At 35.8% G+C, this 18,256-nt stretch overlaps 1 protein-coding gene across 4 annotated transcripts in view; it reads right to left on the bottom strand.

The window, feature by feature from the left end:
* The window catches only part of SNX29 (sorting nexin 29), a 636,216-nt gene that overhangs the window by 262,869 nt on the left and 355,091 nt on the right, over nucleotides 1-18,256 (bottom strand). For all 4 annotated transcript variants that reach the window (XM_027839088.1, XM_027839089.1, XM_027839091.1 and 1 more), the window contains one exon: nucleotides 2,493-2,609. In XM_027839088.1, the coding sequence (XP_027694889.1) occupies nucleotides 2,493-2,609 (117 nt within the window). The remainder of the gene's footprint in view (nucleotides 1-2,492; nucleotides 2,610-18,256) is intronic.

Raw genomic sequence — 18,256 nt, 5'->3', positions numbered from 1 at the left:
TACCCAAATGAAACTACTGAACAACATCAAGATCATACCAATAAAACTAGAAAAGGCATTGTTTTAAAAAATCAACTCCAATAACAGGAAGGCAAAAAATGTCTGTGAAATTACTTTATATAGGCATGGACATGATTTTAGTAAAGAGGACTATAAAAGTACATTGACAGAAATAATAGAAGATGTAAATAATTGCACTGATATACATTTATCACCGAAAAATTCCAAAATGAACTCCATGAAATTATGACCAAGCTTGATTGGCCCCAGGAAGAGAAGAGACAATACAGTTCCCTCTCTCCCTCCATTGAAGAGTGAGGAGCTATGGATGTGGATCAGTGCATATGCTAACAGATTTGGTTGATATGTTGGTTAGTTTTATTGAACTTTTTTTACTCTCTTTCAAAATTATTTTTTATATAGAATAGTGCATTGGGGATAGTGGGGGATATATTCTTAACAAAGACAGTATGAAAACAAAAGATAATGTTATTAGTCTTATAAAGAATATCTAAGGTTGGTGGATGAGAAGAGCACTATCATGAAAACGATAGCCCTTAAATTAATTTAGAAATTTAATCCAATATCAATCAAAAGACTATGACTTCTTTTACAGAATTGAATAATATTGTACCAAAATTTATATGGAAAAAACAACTACGCAAGACTTTCAAGGATTAACATGAGAGAAGAAAAAAAAAAGCTGACAACAGTAAATATTACCCTCCTTAAACTGAAGCACTAAATAAAACAATTATAATCAAAACTATCAGGTACTGGGCAAAAATAAAAAAACAAAACAGTGGAATTGACAAAATTCCAAAAATAAACAAAATAACAAACATAAAAAAGATCAGTTGCAAAAAATTAGCAGAAAATAAATACTGAACAAACGATTCATTATTAAATAAGTGTTTGCCAGAAATAGGCAAAAAGCTGGACAGATATACATCAAAAAAAAAAATTTAGATCTCTCACCTTAAACCACATATCATAGAAAATTATAGGTAGGTCATAGAATTCACCAAAAAAGAAAAAAACTACAAAATATTACAAAAATGAAGTATATATATGTATATATGTATATATATATATACATATATGTATATATATGTATATATATGTGTGTATATATAAATAAATTGTGAAAAGCAAACAAAGTATTATCTTTTAATTCCATTGGAGAAATCTTTAGAGATAAGGTACAAAAGATTTGATTATAAAAATTATAAAGTTCTACATGACAAATAACTACATATTTAATATTTAAAAATCAGGGAAAGTTTAGGGCAAATGCAAGTAACAAAAATTAATATTTAAACATATAAGGAATTGATAAAAGAAAAAATTCAAAGGCAATATCTAGTCCCCATTAGCTAAATGGGCAAAGGATATAAATAAGCAATTTACAACAGAGAATACACACACATTTAAGCTATCACTTAAAATGTTTTCAATTGCACCACAAGAAAAACACATATGAATCAGTAAAAATAACCAAAACCCATAAAACTCAATTCTGGCAAGGTTGGAGAAAAATGGAAACATATTTGGTAAAACTGCAACTTAACCGTAATCTCTTTTTAGCCATATCTGGAAATATATGAGTCAGAAAATAAACACATGTTTTGAGCCAATAATTCCATTGTAAGGAAAACAAGCTAAGTACACTATCCTAAAAAAATGAAATATAAAGAGAGATAACAGCATTATTTGGAAATATAAAGAATGGTGAATAAATGGCTAAGTAGACCCTAGTCTTAGGGTAATATAACAATTTAAAATAAAAATAAGGGATATATAAAGAAATTTGGAGAGACTAATAGGAAGTAATGTGAAATAAAGAAAGCACAAACAGACAGTAGATACACTGACTATAATTGTAAAAAGAGTAAAAAATGCACAAATAGAGAAGGGAATGGATAAAAAAGAGAAAGTCACAGAGAGAGCAATTACTAAGTTGTTATAGACATTTTCTATGCTTAAGTTAATCTTTAAAATGTAAATACTTGGAAATAAAGTTAAATAAATTAAAGTTAATAAATGCATGTTGACTTACTTTTACTGTTAAAATAAGTAAATAATAAATTCTCTAAATTCATCAAGAAAATTTCATTAATGTAAGGAAAGTCCAGTGAAAAAACTTCTTCAATGAAGATCAGTAATTTATCCATAACTTAGAAGTCAGGTGACTTGCCCATAGTCACACAGCTTGTAGTTAGCAGAGGCAAGACTTAAATCCATTTCTTTCTGACTCCAAGACCAGTTTTCTATTCACTACTTCTTGCTACCTTTTAATCACAAAAAGTACCAGATACAAGAAAGAGAAATAAGTGGTTACTATATTCTTTTCTCCTTGATGTAATCAGAAGGCCTGAAATGGCAACGAAAATGGGGAGCCACAGTCTTTGCACTTATACTACCTAAAGGGATTGAAGTTTGGTAAATATTCTAACCACAAGCTTTGAGAGTTTCACATATGAAGTACTTACTGGTCCTCGAAGATCAATGAGTTCCTGTCTCATCTGGGATACAAGAGCTTCCTTAGCAATCAGAGCTCGGTGTAGTCGCTCATTGAACTCAATAAGTTCTCCATGCATTTCTGCCACCTGAAAAATATACAACCCCAATCAATCACCAAGTATTTATTAAGCATTTCTATGTACCAGACATCTCGCTAGGCATAGGATATATACAGTGAAAGAAACAATGCCTATTGACAAGGAACAAAACTCAAGAAGTCAAACCTCCAAGTTAAATGATGACTGTAGGACTACCGGATTACAGATTTATGGATTTAAAGCAAGGAAACTGAGGCCAAATGAGGTAAAGTGACTTAAGATCATACTGGCAATAACTAGTAGAGCCAAAATTCGGACCTAGGTCATCTGACTCCAAGTCTAACACTCTTTCTCTTGCAAAATTTAACCAGAGTTAAATTTCCACAAAAGTTGAGTTAATTCAGAGGAAAAAACATGGTTGCTTTTCGGCTAAGTAAAAAGCTACCTTTTGAGTATATGTTACAATCTTAGATAGTTGTACTGTGATAATCCAGAACAGCCTCTGGCTTTCTGGGCCTAACTTCTCTGGTGATAAGTTATCTTGTGTCCCCTTCTTCCACTTGGGACCCTTTCCACTTTTGATATTTTTATGCCTGGAAACTTTCATGCTACAAACCTCCAGTTTCCTAGCCAAAGGGGTGATACCGCTTCCCTCTTTCTAAAATCCCTACTTCTCTTCTACATTCCTGAACTATTCCTATGTGCTGAGTGGTGGTGGAACCAGGAGTCCCATCTACTGCACCTAGAAAAGTGGCAAAAGCTTGGTATGACAACGTGCCAGATCTGAGGGTTAGCATCTTACAGGACCATAGTTGACTCTTTCCTCCTGCTCTGGAGACATTCTTGCTTATATCCCCCCAGTTCTTCTGAGTAGCCCAGGGTAAGTGTCCATTACTACCTACTACCTCAGATTAGGCACTAGGTTTTGCCCTATTGTCCTCTTGCTCCCATCTCCCCCTCCATACTCCCAGTCTTGGGTGTTTCCAATTAAACTACACAGCCTTTCCTTGAACACATCAGGGAAAGATTTCTAGCTTTTCATTGAATAGGATGGTCCCATTTTATTATAAAGCACTCTTTAAGTCCCAGAGTAGTAACCGCTATATTAAACTGAAACAAATTATAAGAAGAGATTGGGACATTTTTTTAAAATGACAAGACTAAAAGGGAATAAGCACATAAATTATTTGATTAAAACTTGATCTGTCATTGTGCCATATTTCCTAAATGGACCAGATTCCTAAATGACTGGGATAATTTTATGTAATAGCTATAATAGCTAACATTTATATAGTGTTTATTACATGTCAGACACTGTGCTAAGCATTTCACAATTACCTCATTTGATCCACACAAAAAGTCTGGGAGGTAGGTGCTATTATTATCCCCATTTTACAGGTGAGGAAACTGAGGCAAATAGAAGTTAAGTGACTTGCCCAAGATCATACAGTTAGAAAGTGTCTGAAGCTAGATTTGAAATCAGGTCTTCTTGATTCCAGGCCCCAAGTTACAGCGATTGTGCTACTTAACTGCCCCAATTATATCTTTTAGTATCCCCAGTGATTTGCATGAAGTTACTGTTTGATCATGATAATATATATAAACAAAAGCAACCATTGTTCATAGTGTTAAATAAATAGAAAACAAATTCTAATAAATTATTTTTCCCTATCGATTATAAGACCTCTATCTACCACTAAACACTATCTGACCATCCTTTTTAAAAAGTCACTCAATTCTTCCACTCCCTCAAGCAATCACCCTTGTCTTTGATCCCTTTTACACTCAAACTCTATAAAAAGCTATCTGAGGATCTTGTCTCTTAATTTCTTTTCAAATTCTTTAAATCAAGATCCTAATCCCACGACTCCCTTAAAACTGTTCTCTCCAAAATTGCCCAAAAAAATCCTTAATTCTTAATTGCCAAGTTTAACAGCTTCTTCTTAGTCCTCATTTTACTCGACTTACACCATTTTTGACTCAGTTAACCAACCTCCTCCCTACCTCCTGCTGTTCTTCTGGTTTTTGAGACCATGCTCTCTCCTGGTTCTCCTACCTGTATGACCACTCGTGCTCAGTTTCATTTATTGGATAATCATCTATGTCCTTTAACATTTCATAGGTACTGGTTCAGTATTTGAGTGCATATTTGTTATACATGAATTTTTTATAATCTCTCTATAACATATGCACAGTAGGCTCCTTGCTGGAGAAGAGCATTTAAGGCTGCATGTTACAATATTGCTTTTGTAATCAGTAACCAATAAAGATGGTGTGATATTGTTAGTCAACTGTATGAATAAAGATGAGAGTTTCCTTAAGAAAATTACTTCTGTAATCTAGTACTACCTCACATCATAAAGCTAGAGGGAAAAAAAAAAGGAAAACATGAGATAATTCATTGTTGGGCCATGGGAATAAAGACATACTCATTTCCTGCTGTTGGAACTATGAATTTGTTCAACTGAACTGGAGAACAATTTGGAATTATGCAAGAAAAGTTACTCATTTTTTCATACTGTTGGCCCTAGAGATTCCATTCTCCAAGGAGGTTATAAACAGCAAGAAAAATAATCTACATATACAAAAATGTTCGTGGTAACAGTATTTGTTATAACAAAGAGTTGGAAATAAAATATGTGCCCAATAATTAGGAATGAATGAACAATTGTATTTCATATGATGAGATATTAGTAAATCACAATGGATGAAAAATATAGCAAAAAATTGGAGGACCCATATGAAATAATGGAGGAAAAAAATACAGTCAAAAGAACCTTATACACAACAACTAAAACAAACAATACAATAATTATTGAGAAGTAACAAAACTTTGATCAAATACAATGGTCAATATTAGTTCTGCCCTTTCAAAGTTAAAGGCTCAAACCTTCTTTCCAGATAACAATGAATTAACAAGCTGGAGGAAATGTAACTTTGTATGCAAGTTTGTTTTGGGTGTTTGTTGTTATATTGAAACACAATATGTCCATTTTTAAAAATCATCTCTGAAAGCCTGACTATTGTATATAGATCATTCTCAAAGACATGATTTTAAAGATATGAGAAAATATACATGTGGGTCATTATTTGCTACTGCATAATATCCCCTTTGCATATTGATGTCACCATCTAAGATCTTTTCCAATAATTTGGTGTTTTCCCTTTTTGGCACTATCCTGAAATTGATTGCTGTTATTTTGAAAATCGTGGTGCAGGGATTTTTTCTGCTTACACTTGCTTGAGTATAGTCACTTTTCCAAGTTTCATTTTTTTTAGTGCCATTTCAATTTTCTCATATGGTATTGAAGTGCTAGATTTCAAATTTAATGATTCAACTATCTTCAATGATGAGAAATTATCACTATGGAAAGTTCTATCAATTTCATTTTGCTTTACATGAGTTGCTGATCTGCATCAGCAAAGTGACTTCCCACTCTGGGAATTCCTCATACTAATGAAACCATAGGCCCAAATAAAAAAAGACAACCCTACCCCCCCCAAAAAACCCAAAAAAACTATAGTAGCAGTACTTTCTTCCAAGTACTATTGTGAGGATCAAATGAGATAATGAAAGTAAAGTACTACGTAAAGGTTACCAATTGTTATTTAAATCTGTTAACCTTATAAAAAATAGTGATAATCAAAGTCAATATTATACCGCAACCCAATTCTCATTTTTCAGAATCAGCAGTTTATTTGAATAGATCAGAATCACCAGGGTCCATTTTTAGCTCCAGATATATGATCTTTTCTTTATCTTTTCTTCTAATCTGATGTTAATTTGTATCTCTGTGCTAATTAGGTCAAGGTCTAACTCAGAGGTGGGGAATCACATGTGGCCTTCTAGGTCCTCAGGTGCAGCCTTCTGACTGAGTCCAAGTTTTACAGAATAAATCCTTTTATTAAGGGGATTTGTTCCGTGAAGTTTGCTTTCAGTCCAAGAGCAGCACTTGAGGACCTAGATGACCACATATGGCCTCAAGGCCACAGGTTCCCCACCCCTCATAACTGAATACAGATTCAAAAATGATTCCAATATCTGTAACCAAAGGTTTCACATCTGTTAAAATACAACCAATTTTATTTTTCATGGAGTTTTTAGTTCCTCATCATTTCCAAAATGTTGCATCTCTCTTCTTGAAGTATTTATGACATACAGTTCATTTATTCATGTCAATGGAAGCCTTTTGAATAAGCTACAAGTTTTTGCCATCTTATATTTCTTAATTTTCCCCTCTACCTAGTTTGCAATTGAAGTCATCAAGCATCAAGGTATATGTTTAATTTAGAATGAATGATATGGCCCCATCAGAGTTTTTCTACTTCTTCATTTTCTGTAACAGATGTTAATGTACAAAGTGCAATTATTTTCATAGTGGTCCATTTATTTACATTCATTATGTGCACTATCAGACCAGATGATCAGTGTCCCATGAAATGATGTTTCTTACTGCTTTGGAATGCAGGAGGAAATTTATTTTACCAGCTCCTGTATTTACCTCTCCAAGGAGAACCTGTGAGCCATTACTCCGTTTGACCGCAATTTATTTATGTCTTCTAGTTTCATTTATAATAAGAATGCCAATAAGAGTATGGTTCAACATCAATATAACAGCAGGATATATTTTAATCTAATAAATATTTTAATGTAGTCATGTACTTTTCCAATGTTTGTGTTGTCATCTTCATGACCTACTGTTCAATCTGGAAGTTTCTCAAGGGAAGGAACCAGGCTCACTTAAACTTAATTCTTATTGTTCTTTTTATAGGCCCTATGTGTGATATCATTAATAAATGGTTTTTGACTATCTAATTTAGACAATTAAACTAGTAGTTACATAACCTGCCTTATAATGTAATGTCATATCTCCTATATAGGTCAAGTTCCTTAAGGGCAGGACCTATACCATATTTCTCTGCATCCATTCAAAGTTACTTTTATACTTTATGTTCTTAATAAATAATAATGATGGCTAGAAGAGATCATTTACCATAACATGAAATTTAAAATAAGAGACAAGTTCTGTTTCTTCCTGGAAAACAAAGAATATTACAGCTCAGAATAAGCAACAAACTTAATATTATGCTCTAAGCTCTGATCCCAATTCTCCTATTAACTTGTGGGACTTCATATAACCAGCAATGACCCTATTTCCACGTCCTTATTTCTTTAAAAGAAGGCTTCAACTATGGTGTAAAACTGATAAAGCAAGAACTTGATAGTAAGAACCATATAATTAGAAAATGAAAAATAATTCACTACCATTTAATCACTCTTTTCTTTATATGGATCTGAAATTAATATACCCAATTTTCATATTCCTTTTCTACTTAAAAGGCTTTAGTTTACATATACCCTTTTGGCCTCAAACAAACATAGTATCTCTAATAACACTTTTGCGAATATTTTCCAATTGAAATCACATCAGCCCTTCATGAGCCTACTAAAAGCTGTGAACCACTTTACCACATAGTAGGCAGGAATTATACAACTGCCAATATTGCTGCTAAATACCTGCTAATATGCACCACAGAATGGGATCTTTAAATAAACTCAACTGCCATTTCCAAAGCTGATACTTTGTAATGGGAGGAATGGCTTTAAACCATTTTCCATAAATGCATTAAACATAGAAACATCCTAGCTCCCTGTGTTTATCCTATGCTGCCAAAATCTAGTTTCTCTCTTGCAGCTATAAAACTGTCTGGACCGTATCAGACGATGCTTTCATTTCACAGAGAAAAAGCTGATCAATTTTGTAATAATAATTTCCAGTAACCAATGGAATTGTCATATTTACTTCGATGGAGCACTGTAACTAAACTGACCATAAATCTATGAATTTTAATATCTTATATTCCCATATATGTACCATATCCATATATAACATATCACTTTCTTTTGTTATAGATTCCTATAATAGTAGGAATCCTTGAATAATATTTTATATCTTCAGGTAAAATTTTAAGACTCAGAAATATCTTTTAAACAGGAGACTAAAAACATAAATTATTCCTATAACGATTCTTTTTTTGTTAAAGAGCTGCACAAGATCAGGATACTAAAATCCCTGTTTATCTTTGAGATTCCTCACAAATTTAGTCTGCCCTACATTCCTCACCTGCCACACAAGGAGATCATGATCAATGGTAAAGCAAAAACGTAGTGAGTAGTAGGAGAGTACTTATAGAGAAGGAGCATAGCTTCTAGGTAAGAATGGGAGACTGGGGAGTCAAGCAAGATACTATTGTTCTAATCCTGAATATGCCACTAAGTAGCTAAGTGACCTAGGGCAAGTCAATTTACTTTTGTGGACCTCAGTTTCCTCATTTGCAAAATAAGGAGTTGAGTTGAAGTATAAAATGTGTACGTGTCTTCTAGCTCTAAAATTACATGAGAATAACAACATTCCCCCTTGGCTAAGCCAAATACCCACACATACATACATATATACATGCATAAGTAGGCACACATGTACATTTTCTCTCTGTTGGTAAAAATGAAAATACAAAATAGTGAAAACATTTCTTCTTGGTTTCACTCAACAGTGATATGATCCCTTTCAGGCATCAAAGCAAGGCTGATAGCAGGGATGAAGAGTACAAGTGCCACATGATTTCACTGAATATGCACATTCTGCAGCAAATTTTGTCTAATTGAAAAAAATATATTTATTAAAAGAATAGGTATTAGTATGCAGCCCAAACTGTCTCAAATATCAATGGTAAAATGTTCTCCTCTACCTTAATATAAAGTGTTGCCTCTTAACTGTTTTAGAAACCTTTCCATATTTCAAATTTTCTAGATTCTTGATTCAATATTCTAAAAACAGATTGGCAAACTGGTCACTGTTAGTGCAATCTCAAACATGGGATCCCTCTTCATAGTAGATCACATCTCATCCATAATTTCTCATCCTATATAATTCTCATGCATGATCTCCCATAGATCTACAAGAAACCTCTACAATGTGCTGAGAGCTGTCCTCTATGCCTTATTCTGATGCGGTTTAGGGGTTTAGGGTACTGGGAGCCCAAAATCACAACATGTGGGTCCTGCCCGAAAGAATTCGACCCAAGCCTTCTTTCAGCCACAGACAAGGTTTATTAGCTTATTGGGCAGACTCTTAAGGAGTCTGAACATTAGTAAGCTATGGGCTAGATTTTAAGAATCTGAGCAGTGGCTAGATTACAAGAATCCCAGCAGTGGCTACATTATAATAATTTGAGCAGTAGCTAGATTATAAGAATCATCTGTCATATTGGGCAGACTCTTAAGGAGTCTGAACATTAGAAAGCTATTGGCTAGATTATAAGAATCTAACCAGCAGCTAGATTTTAAGAATCTGAGCATCTTAATGGAGACAAGGTGGACCTTATATACAGAAAGACTGTGGGTATGTACCTAGAAGTGGACAGTAAACTGCGGTGAACAGAATTCCTGGGACCTGGACCTCATGGCCAAGGGAGAATGGAGCCTAGCTAGGATTAAGGGTGGGAAATGGCCGGGTGCCATACATAGGGAGGTAAGACAAAGGAAGGTCAGGCTAGGTTAACAGAATTGGGAGATTGGGTGTAGCCACAATGAAAGGACAGTTGATGGGATTATAGCCTTAGGCAAATGCCAGAGATTTGGTCAAGTGGGAAAGTCCAGGGTTTTTACTTTCTGGGGTCTAGATCCCAACCCCCATCAATTCTATTGCCTAGGTCCCAGTGCTTGCTGGACAACAATGAAGGCCCTATTCACTTCTGTAAAGACCAGAGAAGTTGCTCTATTGAAGTATTCTCTAATCCTCCAAGATGTGGCAAAGTCAGTTAGTTACTGAATATCAATGGAGACTGTGCAACCCTGCCTCACTTAAATCAAAGTCAATACATCACCTCATGATGTCAATGGTCCTCTTCAAAAAACATAGGACCAACAATATCAACAATGGATATAGGTTATTATTCAAGTAGGGTGACAAAGTCATTGAGGTATTAAACATTTGTGTTCTACCCTTCCCAGTTTCAAAATTATTCTCCTTCTCAGAGAAAAGAGAAGTAAATTAAGGGTTGAGCAGTTCAGCCTTCTCATAATTGTTCATCATGCACCTTGAGTAATGAGAGGCAAGAAGATAAAGTGGATGGAGAGATGGCATGGGAGGCAAAGAGATCTGGGACTAGATTTCAGTTCAGGCATATACCAGCCATGTGACTCCAGACAAGCTTCTTGCCTTCTAGGAAAATTCTGTAAGACTCTAAAACTAATTCTCTAAAACTATCTCTTTTTTAATCTTCTTCAAGCTACAGCTTAGCTAAAAAGCCCTTTTTGTTCTCCTTAGCATCTATCACCAACCTCTCCTCATTCTAGGCCTCAGCACTTGATATCATTATTACATGACTGAGCTAAAATTGTATCAATCCATAGTTAACTGCCTCTGCTTTTATCTTCTATGCATTTCTATTAAAATTGTTCATTAAGTTTTCTATACAGGCACAAGGATTATTTTAGATAGTTCCCCTCTTTCTCTACTGTTGGAATAATTTCTGGTTCTTATGCGGTTTAGGGGTTCAGGGGTGCTGGCCCCAAAATCACAACACGCGGGTCCTGCCCAAAAGAATTTGACCCAAGCCTTCTTTCATCCAAAGATAAGGTTTATTAGAACATCCATCATATTGGGCAGACTCTTAAGGAGTCTGAATATAGGTAAGCATTGGCTAGATTATAAGAATCCGAGCAGTGGCTAGATTATAAGAATCAGAGCAGTGGCTAGATTATAAGAATCCCAACCTTGGCTAGATTATAAGAATCTAAGCAGTGGCTAGATTATAGCAATCTCAGCATCTTAATGGAGACGAGATGGACCTTATATACAGAAAGACTATGGGAGGGATCTGGGAGTGGTCAAGAAGTCTATGAGGTAATAGAATTCCAGGGAACTGGACCACATGGCCAAGAGAGAATGGAGAAATGGCCTGGGACCATAGGGAGGTCCACAATGAAAGGCCAGTTGATGGGATTATAGCCTCAGATTTGGCCATGTGGGAAAGTCCAGGGTTTTTTCCTTTCTGGGGCCCAGATCCCAACCCCATCAGTTCTCTGTATCTTCAGAAATTTATCCTTGAGAGGTTCCCATCCCTCTCAGGCAGACTTAAATTGAAGAATAATATATCACTGGATCCTACCTATACTTTATATGAATCTTCTAAATTCTGTTCTCCCAATATCTAGGTTACATGCTGGCCTATATACTCTGCTTTCCTTTCCTTCTCTCTCACAAATTTTAAGACAAGTTATTCACACCAAAGTCATAATTATCTGTGTGTATATATGTATGTATATCAATAATCAGTTCTTTATTGGTCAGAATCATGTCCACAATAGAAAATCTTATCACATCTGCAACTTTTGAAAGATAAAATTATCATTAAAATAAGTAGAGTTCCAACAAATGAAATTATCATTTCATTTTACCACTGAGAATTTTGTGATCTGTCTTCCTCATCAACTCATCTAATTCCACCTTTTGATGAGGTAATCACTAGCTGACAACAACACTGCTTCTGTTTCTCCCTTCACTGATCCTCATTTAAATGCTCCATTATTCTTCCTTCATGAGTTTATTTTTTTGATACACAATGCTACTGCATTACTCATCTGAGGTCATTCTAGGAAAATAAACATTTGCTAGGACTCTATCCACCACCTCAATAAATCTCGGGGAGTGGGGGGGTTAGTATTTAACCTATTCAAAGAGTCATAGTTGCTCAATCTGTACTATCAAGAAAATGAGAAACAATCTGTATTTCCAAGAATTGAAGAATGGCTGAATAAATTATGTTAAAAACAATGTCTATATGTGTATATCTATATATAAGGAGAGGCAGCCTGACAAAGTAGATAGAGTTGGCCTGGGAAGCACAAAGACCTAGGTTACACTAAACTTGTCATGTGACAAGTTTAAGGACACTTAACCTCTCAGTGGCCCCAGGCAAGTCTGTAAGGTTACAAACTATAGGCAAATTGCTATCTATATTGGTGGAGAGATTTTCCTCAGTGGAATTATCTCATATCAGAAATTCTTAACACAGGGTCTGTGAACTTTTAAAAAAATATGTTGGTAGTTCTATTTCAATAGAATTGGTTTTCTTTGTAATCCTATGCTTTTTTAATATATTATTCATTTAAAAACATTCTGAGAAGAAACAGTTTTCACCATATCACCAAAGAGCTATAGGACACCAAAAAGAATTTATACTTTATACCAACATCCACATACCCTTCAAAAATTAATGCAACAGAATACTAGGATGCTATAAATATAACATGAATCATGCAAGGAAAGGAGGATTAAACTTATATAGAAGAGGTGGTATAGACCAGACATGTGCCAGAGTCAGATTATAATGTAACTGGGCAATGTTTAACAAAATAAATCAAAATATAATACTACATAGATTAATGTTAATTTGTGGCTTTCTAAATTAACATGTAGTTTAACACCAGTGTTATAGAGTGTGATACGCAGAACACAAACTGTACACATACTACCTACAATTCTACAATTTCATTGTTAGAAAAGAAAGGAAAAGGAAAAAGAAGAAAGCAAAAAAGGGATGATGGAACTTTAAGCAGGACTGGAAAGAAACATGAAACAAAAAAATGTTGTTTTACTTGTTTGTTGTCTGTAAATTCACTGGATTCTATCTTGTTAAAGACTAGGAGCTTGGGGTAAGACCTTGCCCTTTATAGTGTAGAGTTGGTAGCATTCACTGGTAGTTATTAAGTCGTAAAAAACACTGTTCACCCAAAATCATTTTTCTTAGAGAATTTTTTATTTGTCCTATACTTATGCAGACTAAATTTTAAAACACCAGCTGTTTTTTGACATTCTCTTTTGCACTGGCTGCAGGCAGGTGTCAGAAATGTCTTTGTAGTAATTATTGTACTATATTACAGCTGCCCTGTAAAGAATCCTGTGTCCCATATGCTCTGAATTATCTTTTTTTTTAATCTACCTAAACTCATAAATACAGTGCTGAGGTAGGAGCTGGCAAGAGAAATGTTAACTTGAATTTTCCTACACAGGCTTCTGTAGAAATTGATATTGCTCTGCAATAGAGTTTTCTGTTTACACTATATCATTCTACTAGTTAAGGGTGGGGTAGGAGGTAGAATTGGTGGGGAAGCCAAACATTTTTAGCCAAAGGAATAGAATCTGTAGCAGTAATTTTTTTTTTTAATCTTTTTCCTTCCTTCTATACTTAATTGCCAAGCAAAGCCACCTGGTACTTTTCTATCTCAGCCAGGCCTGTAGTCAGGAAGACTCATCTTCCTGAGTGCAGATCTGGCCTCAGACACTTACTAGCTGTGTGACCCTAGGCAAGTCACTTAACCCCTGTTTGCCTCAGTTTCCTCATCTGTAAAATAAGTTGGAGAAGGAAATGGCATACCATTCTATTACCTTGGCCAGGAAAACCTTAAGTGGGGTCAAGAAGAGTCAAACACAACTGAAAACAACTGAACTGAAATGGACTGGATTAGCACTACGGCTAGAAACTGTTCCTTATTCACTCAATACAAGTGCTTTTATGATCAATGACTTCACAGGCAGGGAAATACAAACATAATTGAGGGCATGGAACAGTGAACAGCCTTAGGAGGTACCCTAAAACTCACGGATAATTTCGAGGACTCCACCTACAAGGAATGGCACCCTTGTCAAGGTTGCCTGTCTGGTACAAAGCATAGATCTACAAAAACACTTGGCATCAAAATACTACATTAATGGTATAATCAGTCTTAGAATTTTGGGCAAAGAATATCCAGTTTGCATTGCTGTGACCTGTATAATTTACATATGGTGTGTTTTAGTAGAAGTTCTGAGAAGCCGTAAGGAGTAGCCACGTTTCCCCCAGGCCCTTTTATCTTTAACATTAAATGTTCTACTTTTTTAATAATGGTAGAAATCTACAAAAACTACTGAAATCTTTGACCACGTAACAATTTACTTCTATAAATGACGTTATACTTTGGGCATGGACATGTTATTGAACATGTTATTCCAGTAGGATGTGAATTCCTTTCAGGCAGGGACTATCTCACTATTGTTCTTAGATGCCCAGCTCTACCCTCTCTCCTAACCTCCAGCTAACTGGTAGACATCTCAACCTGGATGTCTTGTAGACATCTTACAATCAGAAAATTAATCCTGTTCTCTATCCACCAAGACACTAGCCTCTTCCTAACTTCCCTATTACTATGCAAGGTACCACCATCCTCCCATTAATCCAGGCTCTCAACCCAGGTGTCATTCTCAACTCCCTCTCACAGCTAACGTACAATCAGTGGTTAAGTCCAGTCATTTCTACCTTCTTACCACCTCTTGTAAATGTCCCTTTCTTTCCTCTGACACTATCACTACCCTAGTACAGACCTTCATCTCCTCATGCCCAGGTTATTGCAATAGCCTGATGATTGATCTCCCTGCCCTTCCCCACTCCAATGCCTCCTCCACTCAGCTGTCAAATTGATCATCCTAAAACAGAGATTTAATCATATTACCCACCTATTCAATAAACTCCAGTGGTCCCCTATTATATCTAGGATCAAATACAAAATCCTCTGTTTGGCTTTTACAATCCCTCATAATCTGGGCTCTTCCTACCTTTCCAATCTTCTTAGACCTTATTTCCCTACACACACTCTGTGACCCAGTGATATTGACCCCTTTGCTATCCCTCACATTGTTACACTATCTCCCAACTATGAGTATTTTTACTGGCTGTCCCCAATGCCTGGAACTCTTATTCATGTTCACCTCTGCCTCCTGCCTTCCATGGCTCCTTTCAAATGTCAGCTAAAGCCCTACCTTCTGCAAGAACCCTTTTTCCCAGTTCTTCTTAATCTTGATGCCTTCCCTGTGAGATCTTATTCTTACATAGAGTTCACATGCTGTCTCCCCCATAAGATTGTAAGCTCCTTGACAGCAGGGACTGATTTTTGCGTTTCATTTTATTTCGCAAGTTAAACAGAGTGTCTAGCACATAGCAGGTGCTTAATAAATGTTAGCTGATAGACTGACTGGCATATAGTAGGATTGACTGCTGTATTTTCATCTTATCTTCATCTTCATCATCCAAGCCCTTTCCAGTCCCCCTTAATACTAGTGTATTCCCTTTGAGATTATCTCTGATTTATCACAGATAGATAGATGGACAGACAGACAGACAGATGGATGAATAAATAGTTATAATATAGATAGATAACTTGTTTGTAAATAATATAATAAGCTTTAAAATAAATAAGCTTTAAAATCCTATTAATTATTTTTTCTTCATATAGTGAACAGGAATATTCACTATGTGAAGTGAACATATGTGAAAGGTATTTAGAATCCTTTACCAGGCGGAGCCAAGATGGTAGAGAAAAGACAGGGACTTGACTAAGTTTTCCCAAATTCCCCTCCAAACAACTTTAAAATAATGCTTCAAAACAAATTCTGAAGTGGCAGAACCCACAAAAGGATAGGGTGAAACAATTTTCCAGTTCAAGACTGTCACACTGGAATGAGAGTAGAGCACAGTCCAATGCAGGCACAGCCTTGGCAAGACAGAACCAGGCTACACCTCAGGAGCTCTCAGTCCACAGGCAGTAAAGGGGTCGGCAATTTGTCAGAAGGAGATAGCAGGGGTCCCTTTGTTGGCACTGGATGCAGCACTCTGTTGCATTGCCCATACAAGGATCCAGGTCACAGTCCTGGGTTGCAGTTTTAGGGCAAAAAAGAGCACTAGTACTCGAGAGCTTGCAGCTGCAGGGAAATAAGGACCCTGGTCACAGTTCCAGGGCAGAAAAAGAGTGCTTATGGTCACTCACAAACCAGAGCACAGGCCAGCAGAGTAATTAAAACACCTCTCCTTAGACCATACCACCTTGGAAGAACTGAAAACTTACAGACCCCCAAAACTAGCTCTGAAAACAGCTACGCAAAAACCTGCAACTTGAGACAATGCCCCATCCACCCCAGTAGCTGAGTCCAACTTTAATATAAAGTTGAAAGTCAAGAAATAGACTGGGAAAATGAGCAAACAACAACAACAACAAAACCTAACCACAGAAAGTTACTATGGTGACAGGGAAGATCAAAACACAAACTCAGAAGATGATGACAAAGTCAAAATTGTTATATCCAAAGCCTCAAAAACAAAAAATGTGAATTGATTTCAGGTCCAAATAGAATCCTTTACCAAAAATCTCTATACTTTACACCTATGTAACATTCCATGAACTTTTCCCCAAAATGTATGTTCTTTCCATGCATATCCAAAAAGTTAAGTGATAAGCACATTGTCAGACAACTCAACTCCAAACAAAATTAAGTGAGAAGTCAAAGGAAATACAATTGATAGATTCCTAGAATTTAGAGCTGAAAAGGAACTAAAGATGGACCATATCTTAATATGTCTTAAGTACTTAAATAATTTTTTTTTCTTTTCTTCTGTTGGGCTGCCATGATTATTAGACTCTTTTTTTTTTTTTTTTGGCATCGGATGGAAATGATTCCTTAGAGTACTGACACTTTTCTCTTCTGGGGGCATATAAGTTGCCAGGTAGATATTCCCGCTTCACTTTCCCAGTGGCCTAAGAACTAGAATATTTAGTAACAATTGCAAATCTGGTATGAGTCATAAAGTATTGCCTACTACCAAGGTAGGTACTATGGTCAAAGGAACACTGGATTTGGAATCAAGAGATCTGAAATAAAAATACAGCACTGCTTCTTAGTAGGTGTGACCAAGAGCAAATCACGTACCCCTCTAGGATTCGGTTTTTTTCATCTGTACAATGAGACAGGTAGACTAAATGATCTCTTCAGTTGGGCTCCTCCACTATCTGCTGAAGTCTATCCAAGCTCATGTTCATTGATTCCATGTCATTATCTATCCATCTTATCCTCTGCTGTTCCCTTCTCCTTTTCTTTTCAAATGAGTCCCATCTTCTCATTATGTAGCCAAAGTATTTAAACTTCGGCTTCATTGTTTGTCCTTCCAGTGAGTATTATGAATTAATTTCTTTAAGTATTGACTGCTTTGATCTCTTTGCTGTCCAACAGACTCTCAGAAGTCTTTTCCAGCATCACAATCTGAAAGCATCAGTTCTGCAGCACTTAGCTTTCTTTACATTCCTACTCACAGCCATACACTGCTACTGGAAAAACCATAGCTTTGACTATACAGACCTTACTCAGCAAGGTGCTGTTTCTGTTTTCAGTATGCTGTACAGATTTGCCATAGTTTTCCTTCCAAGGAGCAAGAGTCTTTTAACTCCATGGCTGCAGTCACTGTTTGCAGTGATCTTTGAGCCCAAGAATATAAAGTCTGACACTGCTTCATTTCTTCTTCACAATTGTTTTCAAAAGAAGAATTACAAATTAACAACAATCATATGAAAGTCTTCCACATCACTAAAAAATTATACAAGATAAAAAAGTTGTTAGAGGGATTATGGGAAGATAAGCATACACTGTTGATAGAGTTGTGGACTTGTCTACATGTGAAAAATAATTTAGAAATATTTGAGGGAAGTAACCAAGCTGTTCATAGGTTTTAACCTAGTGATGCCACTGCTGGGTCCTCAAGAAAATAAAAACCAAAAAGGCTAGAGACATGCACATATATACATATCTTCAGAGCAGCATTTGTTTGCTTGC

The sequence above is a fragment of the Vombatus ursinus genome, unplaced genomic scaffold (assembly GCF_900497805.2).
Source record: "Vombatus ursinus unplaced genomic scaffold, bare-nosed wombat genome assembly UNPS02014832.1, whole genome shotgun sequence".
Taxonomy (NCBI): domain Eukaryota; kingdom Metazoa; phylum Chordata; class Mammalia; order Diprotodontia; family Vombatidae; genus Vombatus; species Vombatus ursinus.
Note: the sequence above shows the minus strand (reverse complement) of the source record. Positions and strands in the feature narration are given on the sequence as shown.